A 17,337-nucleotide genomic window follows, 5' to 3' on the forward strand; every position below is an offset into this window, starting at 1 on the left:
CAGCCTCCTCCACCTCCCAGCCTCAGAGGTTGGACTGGCTTTACTGTCAGGAGCCTGCTGCCACTGCTGTTTCTCCTAATAGAAAACACATAGACTAGTTGGGCAGACCCCGGGCGCTCCTCCTCCCCTGACTGTCACTCTCCTTCCCTTTTCTCTGGCTGGGAATGCCTGTCTGCCTCCCAGCCCCTGCTCAAACCACAGGGCTCCAGGCCCTTCCTGGCAGAGGTGGAGGCCGAGCGTGTCCTGGTGGCCAGATGGGCAGGCAGCTAAGAACCCTGCTCCCCAAAGCCCTGGCTTCCATCCCTCAGAGCCATGAAGTGCTTCCCACAAGTCCTGGAGTGTCATAGAGCCAGGGGAGATCAGCCCGGGGCAAAGATTCTGGGGGAGGGGGTGCAAGAGGAAAGGGCTCTGAACTTCAGCAGTGGCTTGGGGGCAGGCAACTGGCCCACTTGGGCTTACCTGAGTCCTTCTCCACCTTGCTCTGAGCCCCAAGGAAATCAGACCCAGCCCACCTGGCTTCCAGGGGCTGTGAGCAGCTTCTCCTGGCCCTCAGTGCCAGCAGATGGGGCTCCCAGCTGAGTCAGAGCCTCACACCCAGCCCAGACCCCCCCACCCCAGGGTGGTGGTGGACAGGACTAGACCCCAGGCTTTGGACTCCACGGACCCCTGGGTCCACCAAGGGGTGGGAGTTTCGGCTCAATCTGCGGAGGAAGGATGAGCTGCAGCTGGACGGGGGGAGGGTGCACCCTCACGGAAAGCAGGAAATAGCGGCCTACAGCCCTGAGGCCCCTAGGAGGCCCTGCTAGGCATGGTGGGAGCAGGGGTCCATCCCTCCGTGGCAAGGAGCCTTCTGGCAACAGGGAATCTCACGGAGCGACTCTGGGCAGGTCATGCAGGACAGGCTGAGAAGTCCAATTGAGGAATGCAAGTAAGAGGCTTCCAGAATCATCCATCATGGCAGGGATGAGCCAATGGCATTTTAAATTACAGTACCGTGTGCTGCCAACACAGAGTCTAGAGAGTGGCTGGGGTTCCAATTCTGGCTCAGTCGCTCCCCAGGTGCCCACTCTGGCTCTGGAGGACGGGTGGGTCTGGGAGGAAGGATAAAAAGGCAGTCAAAGGAGAAAACTGGGAGAGGAGGGTTCCAGAAGAGGGACCAGTGAGTACAAAGGCCCTGGAGAGAGAGCAGGCAGGACAATGTAGGGGCTGGGCTGGGGGAGTGGATCCTGGGCCCGGGGCCATATCACCCAGGGCCATGCCGGCCACAGAGAAGGACTGCACAGGGCAGTGGGCGGCTTTGCAGCAGGGGAGGCCAGGTCTGATTCATGTTCTCACAGGATCCCTCTTGCTGCTGTGTGGGCCATGGACTGTGAGGATGGAGCAGAGGACCGAGGAGGAGGCTGGTGAGATGGTCCAGGGAGCGGTAAGAGAGCCTGGACTGTGTAGTGACGGTAGAGAGAGATGGGTTCTGAAACTGGGTCCCGGATGGGTGAGCCAGGTGTGCTATGGAAAGTGGGAAAAGCATTTGACAGCACATATGATGTGTGCATGATATAGTCCCCTCCTGTCACGGGGTGATTAGCTGCCCAGGCCTCCAGTCAGCCTGCCCCCCCACCCAGACATGGGAAGAGCTGGTAGAGCTTCCTGTGGGTCATGCTTGGGCCTCCTCCTGCAAAAGCCTGGAGCCACCGTGAGAGCCAGCTGGGCACCCCTGGGCTGAGGGAAAGGAGCTATGGGTTCTCAGTCTGGGGCCCAGACCCCTGCCACAGCTTGATTTGTAAACATGGGCCTCAGTTTCCCCATCTGTCAGATGGATTGACAGCCCTCTCGGGGCTGATGCAAAGCCTGGATCTGGAACATGATTTGAGACGTTCAGGCCTGTGCCTGTCAAGGAAGCCCACAGGGGCCTGTGTGGGGGAGCTCAGAGCTGAGAGCCCCAAGCAGGCACATCCTCCCCCAAGCCACCCCTCCCACTTTCCCGTGTTTATGTGTTTCCTTCCCATCACCTGGGCTACCATGACTCAGCCCAGGCCCAGTGGGTAAGTGAGTAACCGGTTGAGGCTGGAGCCAGGCCCTTGAGCAAGACATTTCCCTTCCTAGACCTCAGCTTTCCCATCTGTAGAACAGACAGACAAGCCCTGCTCTGCTGACCTCTCTGGGGAACCTGGGGTGAATGCAAGGCTGAAGATGTGAAAGCTGCAATGGGGGGAGAGCAACATAGGTGCGGCCTTTGTGCCAGGACAGAAACCAGTCCCAAGTCAGCTCTGAGCAGAGCTTGAAAGGCTGACTTGCCCAGGTCGACCAAACCAGCAGACCTGTACCAGCAAGAGCTTGGATCTGAGGGAGGATGGGGCCATGTGGAAGTCCTGGCCACCCCACCCCAGAACCCCACAGGCTGAATTGTGCTTAAGTGGGTAGAGGGCAGCACACTCTGGATCCCACAGGGGGCATGCAGAGCAGGAGCTGCCTGCTGAGGTCAGACAGTGCAGGCTTCCTGACATGGGGGCTCCTCAGAAGCCGGAGATGATTTTAGAGGGTGGGGGCAGGGAATGAGGCAGGGGTGCTGCGTCTGGGGCACAGAGTGGGGAGCAGGAGGAGATCGGGGTGAAGGAGCTGGAGGTGGGGACAGAGAGGCCACAGCTGCTCTGGCTATAAATTAGCAAATAGGACTTAGCAAATCGGTTTAATCACCCTTGTCTACCACAGTTAACCCACTGGTCATGCCCGCTCAGAAGGGTTTTGAGGCCAGCGGATGGCTCAGCAAGAGAGAGTTCTGTGATTGACTAGTAATGTCTGCCAGGGGCACAGCATTGCAGAGTGGTGAACATTAGACTTCTCTTTTCCATCCTCAGGCTGGCCCCAGGGGGCTGGGTATGTGGCTGGGAGAAGCACACTGTCAATGATGAGTGGCCACAGGGAACCCACTGTGGGGAGGTTGGCCAAGGGCTTGCTCTTTCACTGTTGGCTGGGGAGCTGGGAGAGGGAGGAATTATATTGGTCTCGTCCCCCTCTGAGGCCCCACTTCACTGCCCTGCACACACCCTGGCCCAGGGCAGGTGCTCAGAAAATGTTTGAACACGAATGGAGAGGAGGTGCCCACAGCACCCAACTCCCTTCACTCTTGGCCTTCTGCCTTCTCCAGGCAGCCTTGGGGAGTCCCTGGTTTCCCAGACCCTGGCTCCCATCCCGCCAGGTCTTGCTCTCAGATTTTCCTGGCTGTGACCCTCTCTCCCACCTGCTCCCCAGGGCCCTGTCTTCCTACCCTCTCTGCGCTATAGATGTGGGCAGGGCATAGGGAGGATGAGCAGGCACAGGGCTTCCAGGCACCAGAACTGTTCTAGGCAACAGCTTCCCCATGCTGTACCGCCATCACCCAGGGCCTGGCAGCTCCCATCAGTCCATCCAGAGCTTGTCACAAAATTCCAGCAACAGCCAATAGGGCAGGGTGAGCCCAAGTGACTGGAAGGTAAGGGGAGGGAAGCATGGACTCCACCCTCCTGTAACAACCTCTCTGGGGTCTCTGTCTGTGGGCACCCCTCCAACAAAAGTGGCAAGTGCCCCGGTATACAGTGTGTTTGTGTGTGTACATGAAACAGTGTGTGTGTGCACATGTATATTTCTGTACTTTTGCATAGGTCTGTGTATTTCTGCACACCCACATATGTACCTGTGAGGATATGTGGATATATAGGTAGGTCTGTGTGTGTTTGTGCCTGTATTGTGTGTGTCCTTACATGTGTGTGGGTGTACATGCCAGGGGTTCTATCCACGGCAGGAGAGTTCCCAGGCCTTTTACAGTCCACCCCTTCCTGGCTTAGACGTGACCTGTTCTGACTGCAATCCAGGCAGGCACCTCACCAAGGGACAGGGAAGAAGCTGTCCCCAGGTTCAGCGGCAAGCAGCGTGCCCCCCAGTTTGGGTCTCGGGCGGGGCTCTGATGGCATACTTCCCCCAGCCTGGTGGAGCTGTCCTGGGCAGAGGCTGGCATCACGGGCTGGAGGGCTGGGCTTGTGCCCCAGCCCCTGCTTGGCTCTCATAATAGGATGTGAAATAGACCCATTGGAAAAAGCTGTCTACCTGAAAGCAAGCAGGAGCTCACCCTAAATCTGTGTTAACCATGTAGGATAGGAGGGCAAGGAACTGACTGACCCACCTCCCCTCCTCCCTCTGTGGCATAGGCCATTCAAAACACGGTAGCCCATCTCTAAGAAATCCGGGGGCACTAGTGGGAAAGGGAAGTGCTTCCACGATGCTTAAACTATTCTTGGTGACACAGCCCCTTGGTGACATACGCTTGTATGCCATGTGGACATGTGTGTGTGTGGGGGGGGGGAAGGTACACACCAGTTCACATCTGCTCTGTTCACATCAAACGTCCCACCACCATGGCCAAGGTTTGCCCTGGGAAGTCCCCTTCATTGTGTGGTTCTGGGGCTGGATATGTGCAAACAGAGAGGGCAACTCCTAACATGCCTCATGGGTTTGGGCTTGGCACCTGTGGAAACAGGGATGAGACAGAGACGGCAAAAGGAGGAATGGGCTTAAGGGGAAGTGGACATTGGGTGACCAAAGGGAGAAAGTCTGGTGGAGGGTGTTGAACAGTGACCGTGATAGAGTCCAGAACAAAGAAGAGGGGGGCAGGTATCCTGGGAGCACGGAGCTGGGGGCGCTAATCTAGCCTGGAAGACAAGGGGAGGCCTCCCTGAAGGTGACACCTGAGCTGGGATCTTAGAAGACAGGCAAAGGGTGAGGGCAAAAACTGTCCGAGCTGAGGGAGTACAGTGTGCGAAGACCTGGAGGTGGGAGAGGAGTATAGCCCTCAGACATACGCTACCTGCCGTCCCCTCCTGAGACCAGCTCACCCCCAGGGACCCCACACCTACCCCTCGGGGAGACCTGGTGAATGGACATCTCTTCTAGGAGCTGCAGGTGAGTGAAGGCCTGAACCCTGACAGCAGGACAGGCCACATTCCTGAAGAGGAAGGGTGTCTTTGGTCCCAAGACCTCCCCCAGGGCACCAGCATCCTTGAGGGAGGCTCACAGTAGCCGGGTGACGCCCTGGGCAGGGACAGCTTTGGCCTCTTCCGTCTGACCATGGGCAAGTTCCTGCTGTGCTCCAGGCCTTGTAAGTCAGAGGGGTCTGTTTCCCACGCACCCCCTCCCCTGCACATACAAGGGCAGCCCTCTATGATCCATTTTATGCATTGGGTCTAGCTGTTCAAGGCTGGAGGCAGGGCTTCCACTCAGGAACTAAGGCTTTGGGCCTCTCCTTCAACCCCGGGTGATGGGGGCCCAGGCCCCGCTGGCACTGTACGCGTATATGGCCGGGTTAATTCTTCTCCATTCCTTTGCTTCCACTGTCACCCTCTCCACATGTGCTCTCGTTTCTCCAGTTATCATCCAAAACCTGCCTCTTTTTACATCCCTGATGGAGGATGCCCCCCCTGCCCCCCCGAGGTCTTCCAGTGCCACACATCCTCACAGGTCTCTCTTCCAGGGTGTATGCCCCCGCTAGGGCAGTCCAGAGGTGGGGAGACAAGGGGCCATCCAAGCTAACGTGAGGGGTGGCAAGGCCTCCTTTCCTCTCTCCATGTTCTGATGCATGGGGGACGGGGACTGTGGGAGCCCAGGGGAGGTTCTCACTTCAGTTGTGCCCCCACTAGTGAGAGCAGGGGCTAACTTCTCATCAAGCACTGTTATAGCAGAAACTCTTCAACCAGCCTCCCAGGAAAGATTCACTGGCCAGCGGGTCCCCTCCCTGTGGGTCTGCTCAGCCCTCTTTTCTGAGTGCTGCCTCCATTCCTGACAAGCAGGACCTGGACTGCTGGCCAAGGGGCCTGGCCTCAGAGAAGCACCCTCCCAGTCAGATAGTTTTGTGATGGACTGGCTGGGCGCTGTCCAAGGCAGCACTCCCCTACATCAGGAAAACTGAGAACCACAGAGGTCACACAACACATCAGCAAGTGGCAGGGCAGAATCTGCTGGGCCTCTCAGGCCCTGAAGTCTCTTTCCACAGGTCCTAGGACCCCAGGGAAGTAGACTCTGCCTAGCAACCCCAGGGCAGCCCTGGGTGATAAGAGCTTCTCTGGCTGCAATGCTGTGGTCTTCCTTGGGCTGTGACTGTGACAGACCCCCGCTCCTTTGGGACACAGCCCTGCCGCCAGGGATGAAACCCTTAAGGTAGACTGCTTGGCAGGGAAGACTGCAGGGAGCAGACTGCCCCAGGGCTGCCTTTCTTCCTGTCTTAGGGTCAGCGGAAAGCACAAATACTCCCTGTTCCAGAGGCCCTCCGTTAGGCAAATCTCAGTACCCCAGACCCCCACCTCTGACCCTGATTCTCTCCAGCTGTGGGTAGAGGCAGGGAAGCTAGCTGTGTGCCGACAAGCCTCGGGCTGAGTAGGAGGGGTAAACCCCAAGGAGGTGGGGTCACTCCGCCTGGCCAGGGGACAGATGAGCAGGACCACAGGACCCAGCCGCCGCAAGCTTTCTGTGCGGGCAGACAACCGTGGCTCCTTAGGAAAAGCGCGGCAGGCCCTGCGCACGCGCGCCGCCAGAGTCGAGCCGCTTTGTTCCAGGGCTACCTGCGGATCCCTTCACCTCCTCTGTCCCGCCCACCCCCGAACGGGTACCGCCCTCTCGCGGAGACCCCGCCCACTTCCCGCGCTGGGTGGAACCGACGGCGGACCCCGCCTCCTTTCCCCACTGCCTCCTTCGGCTGCGATTGGCCACCTGCGCGTCGCACTCCCGCCTACCGCGAAAGTTGATGGGTGTACTGGGAAGGAGGTAGGGGAAAGAGAGCCGATTATAAAGGAGCGCTCCGCCTCCCACCCGCCCCTGTGGAAAAGTCACGTGCCGCTTCACTCGGCGCCTGTCACCACCCGGCTTGGAAAGCTTTCTTAAAGGGCTCGCTCTCTCCTCCCAGGGCTGGTCCTTTCCAGGTTTTCTCCACTCCTGCCCACCGTGGGTGGCGCAGCCCTGGGCCGTCCTACTCTGCCAGTTGTTCAGGTGCTTATTCCGGATCAGGCCTGCTGGGGTGAGACCCCTCCAAGGTCTCAGAGCCTGTGGTTATCACAGGGACTATTCAGTCGCCTGAAATGATGACTGTGTCTGGCACGTAGTAGGCGGTCAATTTCCTTTTGTTGAATGAACTCACTGAGAGAATGAATGAATGGGGCTGACAGGAGGAGAGGAGATTGGCTCAGCGTGACCGCCCCATCCCCGGGGGAACTCCGCTTCTGTGAATGTGGGGAGGGGATACCAGGCGCAGGACGCATCCAGGGCAGCCCTTCACCACAGTCCGTGAAGAACTGGGAGCGCGGGTCTACCGGACCCAGGAGGGCGTCTTGATCGGGCCCCCTAAGTGGGTCGTTCCCAGTTCCCCGCAAGGAAAGACAGCCGCGGCGCTGAGGCGGGGCGAGGGCCCAGGCGCAGGTCTCTCGGCGCACCCGGCCGCGAGCGCGTCGGCGTATACTGTGGGGAGGAGCGGTGGCGGTGCGGCGCCTTTAAGGCCGGGAGCCGGCCTCGCAGCCCCGCCCCCCGGAGGACGCTTCGGCGCGCGGCCTCGGGTGCCGCGGTTTAATTGGGGCTGTCAGGCCGCGGCGCGCGCGGAGGGCCGGGCGGGACGGAGGCCGGGAGGCCGGGGCGGCGGGCGCGCAGCTCGGCGGGAGGCGGGCGCCCAGAGACGCGGCTGGGGCCCGCGCGGCCCGGGCGCGGTCCCTGGTCAGGGCTGCCCGGCCCCGGCCCCGGGCCACCCGCGCTCCCCATGAAAAACCAGCTCCGCGGCCCCCCAGTGCGGGCGCCCATGTCGGCCTCGGGGGCGTCGGCGGCTGGGGGAACCGGGGCGGGGTTGGAGCCCGGTGCGGGGTCCGGCGCGGGCACCGGGGCGGGAGCAGTGACGGGTGCGGGGGCCATGCCTTGCAAGAGCGCCGAGTGGCTACAGGAGGAGTTGGAAGCGCGCGGCGGCGCGTCCCTGCTGCTGCTCGACTGCCGGCCGCACGAGCTCTTCGAGTCGTCGCACATCGAGACGGCCATCAACCTGGCCATCCCGGGCCTCATGCTGCGCCGCCTGCGCAAGGGCAACCTGCCTATCCGCTCCATCATCCCCAACCACGCCGACAAGGAGCGCTTCGCCACGCGTTGCAAAGCGGCCACCGTGCTGCTCTACGACGAGGCCACGGCCGAGTGGCAGCCAGAGCCCGGCGCACCCGCCTCGGTGCTTGGCCTGCTCTTGCAAAAGCTGCGCGACGACGGCTGCCAGGCCTACTACCTCCAAGGTGAGGGCAGCACCGCGACCCGGGTCCGGGATTAGGGCTCTAAAGCGACTCCCTGACGCCCCCGCCGGAGGCTACTTTCTCTCCCAGCGCTCAGCCTGCCCCGCTGGCGCCACGTCGCCCCCGGCCCGCATCCGCCCCTCGCGGGAGCCCGGCCCCCGCGGTGCGGGTTTAGACTGGCGTGGGGGCCCCCTTTGCAGCCCTTTCTCGGCACGATTTGAGTGGGCTGAACAAACTTCCTGCTTGGGCTTTCCTTTTTAACTGTTATTGGGGCCATGGCAGCGTCCAGGTTCCAGCTGAGCCCCTCAGAGTAGGGAGGGGCCCCTCCTGGGACCCCTAAAGGCGACAGGGCACCCAAGTCTAGCTCCTCCAGCTTGGAATGTGTGTCCCTGGAAGTCCAGGGACAAGGCAGGAGCCTTTTTCAGCACCCTCCCGGCTCCCAGAGCATAGGGACCATTGGGGTTGGGGGACTCCAGGCATTATTGCATGGGTCGTGCTGCTTGGGGATCACCGCCTCTTGGAGGCGCTTGGGGCGCGGCTGTAAGCAGTGTCCCTTGCCCTAACCCTGGCTTTCCAGGGCCCCCAGTCCCCAGCATGCCGCCTCAGAGCTTGTGGAAGGGGGAGGCAGCGCTGGGGGGGGGGGCGGCGAGTGGCTGCAGCCGGTGTTTCCAATTAACATTCCAAAATGGCCTCTCGCTGGCAGTGGGGCGGGCAGGCGGGAGGGGAGGGGAGGCCTGCGGCACCCTCGGGCGCAGGGCCCATGCTTAGCAGCAAGGCGCTCCCCATTTCTAATCCCTGTAAAGCCCCCAGCGGTCCTCCCCCTCTGTGGGTCCAAGGCTGGGGGATCTTGTGTTCTAAGGGGGAGTTCTGGAGAGGTGGGGCTAGGACCCCTTTTCTAGACCTGTGGCTGCTGGGGGAAAGGGCCAGCCAGTGCCTTCACACTCTCCTCCCTGACTGGTTGGGGGTGGGGTGCAGGCTCTGGACTCCAGGTCAGGAGGCGGGAGCCCTCTCTGCCTTTGACCCAGACACAGCTCTGGCTTCTGCAGTCTCATCTATAAGAGGGGTTTGCAGACCCACAGGTGCTGGCCTGAGATGGTGTTGTCTGCTTTTCTTTAGCACTTAGCAATTATTGGGCACCCATGGGTGCTAAGTGCACATGGGAGCTGTAGAAGAGGCGTGAGCTAGGGCCTGTCCTCAAGTGCCCTAAAGTGGTGTGACTGGAGCCTTGAAGCCTTATGAGTAGGGTATGGAGCTCAGACATGTTCCTTTACCTCCTGGGGCCTCAGTTTCCTCATCTGGGAAGTGGATCATAGGGTAGATATGGAGAAAACAGGAGAAGGAACATGTATACTTGGCACGGCCTATGTTGGCCGTTATTGGTGTTATGGTGCTTGACGTGGGGCACCGGGGCCATCATAGTCTCTTGCAACCCCTTTGGCCTGGGGCCACTGGCCCGTGACACCGACAGTCTCTCACCCAGACCCTATCTCGCCCTGGCCACAGGTGGTTTCAACAAGTTCCAGACAGAGTACTCCGAGCACTGCGAGACCAACGTGGACAGCTCGTCCTCGCCCAGCGGCTCGCCACCCACCTCAGTGCTGGGCCTGGGGGGCCTCCGTATCAGCTCAGACTGCTCGGACGGTGAGTCAGACCGAGAGCTGCCCAGCAGTGCCACCGAGTCGGACGGCAGCCCTGTGCCATCGAGCCAACCGGCCTTCCCTGTCCAGATCCTGCCCTACCTCTACCTCGGCTGCGCCAAGGACTCCACCAACCTGGACGTGCTCGGCAAGTACGGCATCAAATACATCCTCAACGTCACACCCAACCTGCCCAACGCCTTTGAGCACGGGGGCGAGTTCACCTACAAGCAGATCCCCATCTCCGACCACTGGAGCCAGAACCTCTCCCAGTTCTTCCCTGAGGCCATCAGCTTCATCGGTAGGTGTTGCTGTGCTCTGGGCAGGGTGGGTAGGCAGGCGTGTCAAGGTGTGGACCGGACTCTGGGTGTCACCTGCGCCTGACTAGGTAGCTCTGGGCCTGTCGAGGCCTGTGTGTGCCCTGCATGTGCCAGCATGTGCCCATGGGTGTACCCATACCTGCTGTGAGTCACCGCAGCCCTCAGGGCCAGAGCAGTCCCCTGAGCCCTGGGCTCCCCGCAGCTGTCGGCACCTTATGGCCCCTACTGTGCTGCTTGGAATTTTCTGGCTTTGCTGTTTCAGGCTGAGCAAGCTGAAACATCGCAGCTCTCAGGCCTCCCACGGGTCTCGCCGGCTCCGTGTCACGCGTCGGCACACATGTCTCTCCAGAATGGGTCTGTCACGGTGCCTTTTGGGCTTTGCCGTGTACCTGAGGGGGCTGAAGGGTGGTCTGGAGCTAAAGGCCTACCCCAGACGGGCAGCTGTTGGAATGTGGGGCCCCAGGTGCTCCCAGCAGCCTGGGGGGGCTTGCTTGGAGAACAGGGGTTGTAGAGAGAATGTGTGTGTGGGGCGAAGACTGAGGAAGGCCTGCTCTGTTCTGCCGTCGTAGAGCTCTCGGAGCCCCCGGCAGCCCCAGCCTCAGTTGACTTGGGCGCCATGAGTTGCCTTATCTCTGACCGCTCCTCCTGCTTCCTCCTTGGCCAGCTGGAGGCCGTTGACTACAGGTCATCTTCCGTGGCCTCCCCTTTCACCCAGGGTGCTGGAAAGAGACACAAGATCAGGGTGAATGGAAACCCTGGGTTCCCTGAGCCTGGTGACCCAGTGTTTTTGCCCAGCTTTCGGTGGCAGGGAGGAGGTAGCCAGGGCCATCTTCTCCAACTGGCGGCTGTGTCCAGTGGAGGGCGTTTTGGTGTCAGCTGGGCTGGGCTAGCTTTAATAACAGGAAGTGGGAGGCTCCCCCATCTCATCCGCTTACTGGGAACCAAAACTAGGTGCCTGGCTGGGAGGAAGGAAGGAAGCTGGGGCCTGGGGGAGGGGCTGTGACTGGCCCTGCGGAGCTTCCAGCTCTGCCCAAGAGGACATGGCCCGGGGGCTGTGGTGCTGCCTCAGCTTCTGTGCTGCCCTTCAACTAGGGAGGGGAGTTTAGGGGACCCCAGATTCCTCAGGGCTGAGCCTGGTTTGTGGGTGCCTTTATCCTTCTTGAAGGCCCCTCTACATCTGGGGAGGGGGACAGGACAGGGTGTAAAGGTAGGGGGGAACCATATACCCCATTTGATGAGTGAAGGAATTGAGGCCCCAGCATCCCATAGGATGCAGTGGGCCAGGACCCAGCTCCAGCACCCCCACGGCTCAGCCACACCCTGAAAGGGCTAAAAATAAAGGCAGCGGAAGCAGTTTCACTTTGGATCACCCGGAAGTGGGTTTGGGGGCCAGGCGGTCCCCATATCCTGGTGTGTCACCACTGGAGACTTGTCTCCATCACCTCCTTCTGCCCCAAATCTCAAGGTCAGACCACATGATTCGACACAAAGCCACAACATCTGTCTCTTCCCCTGCTGGTCTTGTCCCCACTCAGTCCTCAAGTCTGGATTAAGCACCTACTGCATGCTTTAGCCCTGGGTACCCTCCCAGGGGGTAGGGGTGGGGAGGAGAAGCTCTGCCAGGCCAGAGGCAGTGAGGACCAGCTGAGGAACAGTCTGTGACCCTATGGGTCGTCTTGTAGGAGTGCACTGATTGAGTGCCAACTGTGTGCTGGTTCCCAGTGGGCTCGGAGTCAGGGAGGTGGGGAGCTTGGGGGCCGTAGGGCTGCCTCTTGTTTATGTCCCTGGCACAGCTGAGGCACAAAGAGGCAGCTGCCCTAGGGTCCAGGGGAGGACAGATTACAGGACTGAGTTGTTCAGCCAGTATTTATTGTATTTATTAATGTGCCAGTATTTATTGAGCTCCTACTGTGTGTGAGGCAAAGGAGTCTGAGAGTGGCACTGGGGGAAGCTGGGAGGGTTGAAAGACCTTGGTTGGTTGTGGGAAATGTCACTGGCACATGGGCCTGCTGGGGTGGCATATAATAAGTGGGGTGGGGGTCCTACTTAAGCAAACCCCACTTGTGACACTTCAGGCATGGCCTTCATCCCAGTCCCTGGCTATTCAGGAACAGGGCTAAGGCCCTGAGGACTGGCTGGGCAGGGCAGGGCAGAGGGCAGGGTTGGGCCCCTATTCCCTTGTGGAGGGGCCTCCCCCAAAGGCCTGTTTCCCAGGAGGCTCTTGGGGGGTGCCCATGGGTGCCCAGGAGAACAAGCTCAGTCCTCACCCCCAGGTCATGGGCTGGCAGCAGTGGGTACGACGAATTAGGAGGAACCTCTGTGTGGCCTTGGGCTGTTCACTTTGTCTCTTGTGCCCGTTTCCGCATTTATAACATTAGCGTACTAGCCATGGTGCCGCGGACCTGAGAGGGTGCAGGTGACACCCTCAGCACTGTCGCAGCACTAGCAGTAATTATGTCATTTGTGGAGCTGTCACTTGGCAGGTCCTTATAAGAGCACTGTTAATACGGGGGCCCATTTTATAGATAAGTGAACTGAGGCACAGGGATGTGCAGTGGCTTGGCAGTAACGAGTGGCAGAGCCCTCTCCACAGTCATGCTCTTGACCTTTGCCCCCAGTTGCGGTCTCACTCATGTGGGACTGCACAGGTCCCTCCAGAGTCAGGCACCAGCCAGCCCGTGAGCATGCCGCCCTCTGTGCCCAGCCCTGCCTGCCGGCTGCTTGGAGGAGGCGCCTCCCTGACACGTGCCTGTGTGTTTCAGACGAGGCCCGCTCCAAGGAGTGTGGTGTCCTGGTACACTGCCTGGCCGGAATCAGCCGCTCCGTGACGGTCACGGTGGCCTACCTGATGCAGAAGATGAACCTGTCACTCAATGACGCCTATGACTTTGTCAAGAGGAAAAAGTCCAACATCTCACCCAATTTCAACTTTATGGGGCAGCTGCTGGACTTTGAGCGGACGCTGGGGCTGAGCAGCCCGTGCGACAACCACACCCCCAGCGAGCAGCTCTACTTCTCCACGCCCACCAACCACAACCTGTTCCCACTCAACACCCTGGAGTCCACGTGAGGCCAGGGGCACCGGTGGGCTGGGTGCCGGCTCCTCCCCCACCCTCCACAGGGCCGCGTGGGCGAGCCTGTCCTGCTGTGTCTGTCCTAAGGGACCTGGACGTCGCCTGGATCCAGGCTGACAAGTGGCCGAGCTGCCCTTACCATCCTGGGTGGGCGGAGCCCACGGCAAGGCCTCCGTCTGCAGGACTTTCTGGAGCAGCCGCCGGCGCTCAGACACGGCTGTGGGGGGTCCAGCGGAACCTCATCCTTGGCCCAGGACACTCCATTCTGCTGAGGCCCAGTCAGTTTGGCTGTTTTTTAAAGACATCCACGGACCTGAGTTTACGTTTTACTTTCGGCAGGTAAATCCAAGCTCCCTGGAGCAGTGTTCACATTCTGATTGTTCTTTTTTAAATGAAAAGTGTTATTTTCAGGCTACACGCAACAGTGGATTGTATAAACCAGTATTTCATCCCTTTCTTGATCCTGCGAGAGAGAGAGAGAGAGAGAGAGAGAGAGAGAGAGAAAGAGAGAGAGAGAGGTGTTCTCAGTTTTGTTTTTCTTCCTATTTCAAAAGCAATTATTGGTCTTTTGTTTTCTTTCTTTTTTTTTTTTAATGGAAAAGACAAACCCCGTGTTGATCTTGACCAAATGCGTTTTGCACATGTGTGAAGCCTCCGTTTCTGCAGCAGGCCCTTCCTGAAGCAGTGGCTTGCTGCTCTCAGCGTCGGCCCCCGTCGGCCCACATCTCCCACCTTGGCCCAGCCCAGCATGGCCCTGCATGGGCCTGTGATGGCCACTGCAAGTTGTCATGGGTCAGCTGGACAAGTGGCCTTTGCAGTCTCTGCCCTCCCAGCTGCCCCTCTGGTGGTCCCTGCAGACTCCCCAAGGTAGGAGACAGGAGGCCCTGCTGGAGATGGGGCCACGGGGGACGCCAGGCAGTAGCGTTAGCCCTCTGCGCTCGGCCCCTAGGAGGGCCTGGGCCCTGGGCCCTTTTCTGTACAGACTCACTACTTCTGTCTCTCTCTCTCTCTGTTTGTAACTGAGAGTGGAGGCCCAGGGGCTGGGGGAATCTTCGGTGGTGGGGGCCCAGCCTTGCTTCCCGTTTCTGTCCCTCACCCTGGCTGTTGCTTTGGTTCAGCTGCCACCCCCAGCCTGCTTGTCCCCGTGGAAGCCTGCCCAGCGCTCGTCTTGCCCATGCCTTCTACTACCAGGAAACCATACCCATTTCAGTCCCGGGGCAGGCACAGGGGACAAGGATGGACAAGTGAAAGGGATGGAAGGCTCTGTCCACGGCCCCCACCCCCACATCCAGAGAACAGTGCCACGGATTCCGTTATCCTCCTCCAGTTTTGTTCCTTCTCCAACCTCAGTTCTACCAGGTGTCAGGACTGCATGGGGGCCGGGCAGGGGGAGGGGGCGGGCCGGTCCCCGAGCAAGCCAGCGCTCGGCCTGTGAGCGAGGCCACGGCCCTCTGCCCCCACTGCATCTTACCTCACAGGGCTTGTTTTCAGGGATTCTTTAAGGCAGCGGATTAAAATCTTGCCACAGTCGAGAAATTGACAAAAAGCTTCCATGCTGTACATGGTTCTCTTTCTCTCTTTTTTACTTTTAAAAAGAAAAACCCAGACAGATGCATCAGGTTTGTGTAAATGAGGGTATGCCAAGAGGGTGGCCAGTTTTGCTTTATGATCTTATGAAGGAAAATTTGTGACCCTACATACACACACACACACACACACACACACACACATATATATCCCGAACCAGCAACGGGACTTTGTTTATATTGCAAATAAATATTATTTTTTCTTTAAAATGAGTTGTGTCTCATAAGGGCCAGGGCTGGGGGAGGCAAGAAGGGACACTGGCTGGCATCCCAGCGCTTGCCCTGTGTGAGGCAGTGGCCAGAGTCTGCGTGGTACTTGCTTTGACCCCTCGGAGGTGCCCATAGCTGAGGGAGCAGCCAGGCCTCTGGGACAAGCTGGGTGTGGGCATTTCGCCAGCCCTGGGGCACTGGCAGACAGGGGCATCAGCTTTCCCTGTTGGCCTTTGCTGACTGGTTGATAGGAGATGGAAGCTGAGAGAGGTTTCAGGCCCAAGGTCCCACAGCTGAGCCCTTGCTCACCCTGAATTGCTGAGCTGTCTGCCTGGACGTTGTCCAGGGGCCCTGGGGCTGCAGGGGGTAGAGCTGCTCCTGTGGGTGGGATGGTGGGGTGTCCATTTATCACCCTCTCCCCCTGCCCCCACAGACCCTGGGACACCAGGGACATGAAACTTGGTCAGGGATGGGACAGCCCTGTTTTGCCCCTTTGGAGCTGGGTGGCCTCTGACAGGTTCCTGAGTCCGTTTCCACCACTGTAAAGTGGGGCGGATCACACCCAGATATCCAGTGCTTTCTGTGATCATTTCCTGGCCTAGGCCCGCAGGGAGGAATCAACATCCATGCAGTCCCCTCTGGGGGCTCAAGGACAGGCTGTGGGCAAGAGCGGGGAGCAGGAAATGGGCCTAAAGAAGGGAGGTGGCCATGGCCTGGGGGAGTGGCCCCCAGGGGGCAACATAGTCCCGTGTTACGGATGGGAAGGGCTGAGGTTTCCTTTGCCTCTGGCTGGATTGACAGCCCCATTGGGGACTAGAGGCCTGGGTGCTGACTTGGTTTCTCCCTCTCTTCCTTTCACCTGACTTTATCTCTTCCACTGTGACCAGCACTGGACTGGCCCTGAGCAGGCGGGTAGGTAAGTGGGCGGGCTGGAAGGGTCCAGGCAACTCAGCGCCTTTCCAAAGACTCTCCCAGCTGAGCTGTCCAGGCTCTGCCTTCTCTGTCCCTGCCCCATCTCTGCCCTGAGTGACCTGTGACCAACAAGTCACACCTTCACGCATATGGCGAGGGATACCGGGCAGGTTCTGTAAGCAAAGGGTTCTGAGTTCGAATCCCACTGTGTGGCTGCCAGCTCCTCACCCCTGTCACTCAGCCTTCCCATCTTTAGAATGGGGGAACACTGCTGTGTAGCCAGCAGGCCTGTGGGAGGGGGTGGGGGTTCTCGCAGCGTTGGCAAAGGAGTGGATGGATGCTAGCTACTTTTGCTCTCGGGCTTCCTCGGGGCCCCGGTCCTTCTGTGCCAGGGGCGGGCAAGGGGGTGGGAGCCCGAGCAGGCAGAGACGGGGCCTTTGTTCCCTGTCACTGCCCTCATCCAGGGCCGGGGAAGCCCGTGGGTGCCGGGCTGGGGGCTGGGCCCTCGACAGGCTGAGGAAGTGCCTGGCAGTGCCAGCGTGCCCAAGCACAGGATGGAGGGAGGCCGCCCTCAGGAAAGAGGCCACTGCCACGGGGCCCTTCCCAGGCCAAGTGGCCTCTCTTACCCTCAGTGTCCTTATCTGGGGAAATTTGCACCTCAGCACTGTGGCTAGCTGAGGTTCCCTTCTGGTGAGAACAAAGGGCCAGGCCATGGCTGGTGGCTCCCTCTGTGACCTTGGGTCCTTGTTCTGTGACCTTGAGCTAGGTTATGCTTACTGTGGACTCTTATTTCCACCCTGGGTCCCAGGTGCTCGTTTCATGGTTCCTCTGGTCTGTCTCGTGGTCAGTCCAAGCTCCTGTTACCCCACCTTGTTTCTGCTTTGCTGGCCCCAGGGACCTGTCCGTCTCAGGCCATCTGTGGCTGAGGGCCTTGGAGCTGTGTCCCCCGAGCTCCTGGACACCGGCTCTCGGGGGTCACAATCCGCTTTGTGTCTGTGCCCTTAGGCCCATCGCTTTCCTCCTGAGCCTCCTAACCCTTTGCCTCCCTTTGGGTCCCTGCTTCTGCCTCCACGTCAGCCCATTTCTCAGAGACGCTCTTGCCCATTTCTTGGCCTCTTCTTGGTGTTCTCCCGGGGGAGGGGCTGACCCACTCGCTCACTCATCACTCGCTCACTCATCACTCGCTCACTCATCACTCGCTCACTCATCACTCGCTCACTCACTCACCGGCACATTCATCGCACAGCCATTTCCTGCGGGATGGGCCTTCCCAGGAGTGGGAACATGCCCCCGGGAAGTGCAGTGACATCAGGCAGGGTGGCAGGATA

General features: G+C 59.7%; 1 protein-coding gene across 1 annotated transcript; it reads left to right on the top strand.

Annotated features, from left to right (window-relative positions):
• Positions 1-7,668: 7,668 nt before the first annotated feature.
• On the top strand, positions 7,669-13,718 carry DUSP7 (dual specificity phosphatase 7). The gene is made up of 3 exons (XM_033132983.1): positions 7,669-8,273; positions 9,774-10,208; positions 12,990-13,718. Exons 1-3 carry the CDS (start codon positions 7,763-7,765, stop codon positions 13,295-13,297), a joined length of 1,254 nt encoding a protein of 417 aa, XP_032988874.1. The 5' UTR covers positions 7,669-7,762; the 3' UTR covers positions 13,298-13,718.
• The last annotated feature ends 3,619 nt before the right edge of the window (positions 13,719-17,337 follow it).

The sequence above is a fragment of the Rhinolophus ferrumequinum genome, chromosome 17 (genome assembly GCF_004115265.2).
Source record: "Rhinolophus ferrumequinum isolate MPI-CBG mRhiFer1 chromosome 17, mRhiFer1_v1.p, whole genome shotgun sequence".
Lineage (NCBI taxonomy): Eukaryota > Metazoa > Chordata > Mammalia > Chiroptera > Rhinolophidae > Rhinolophus > Rhinolophus ferrumequinum.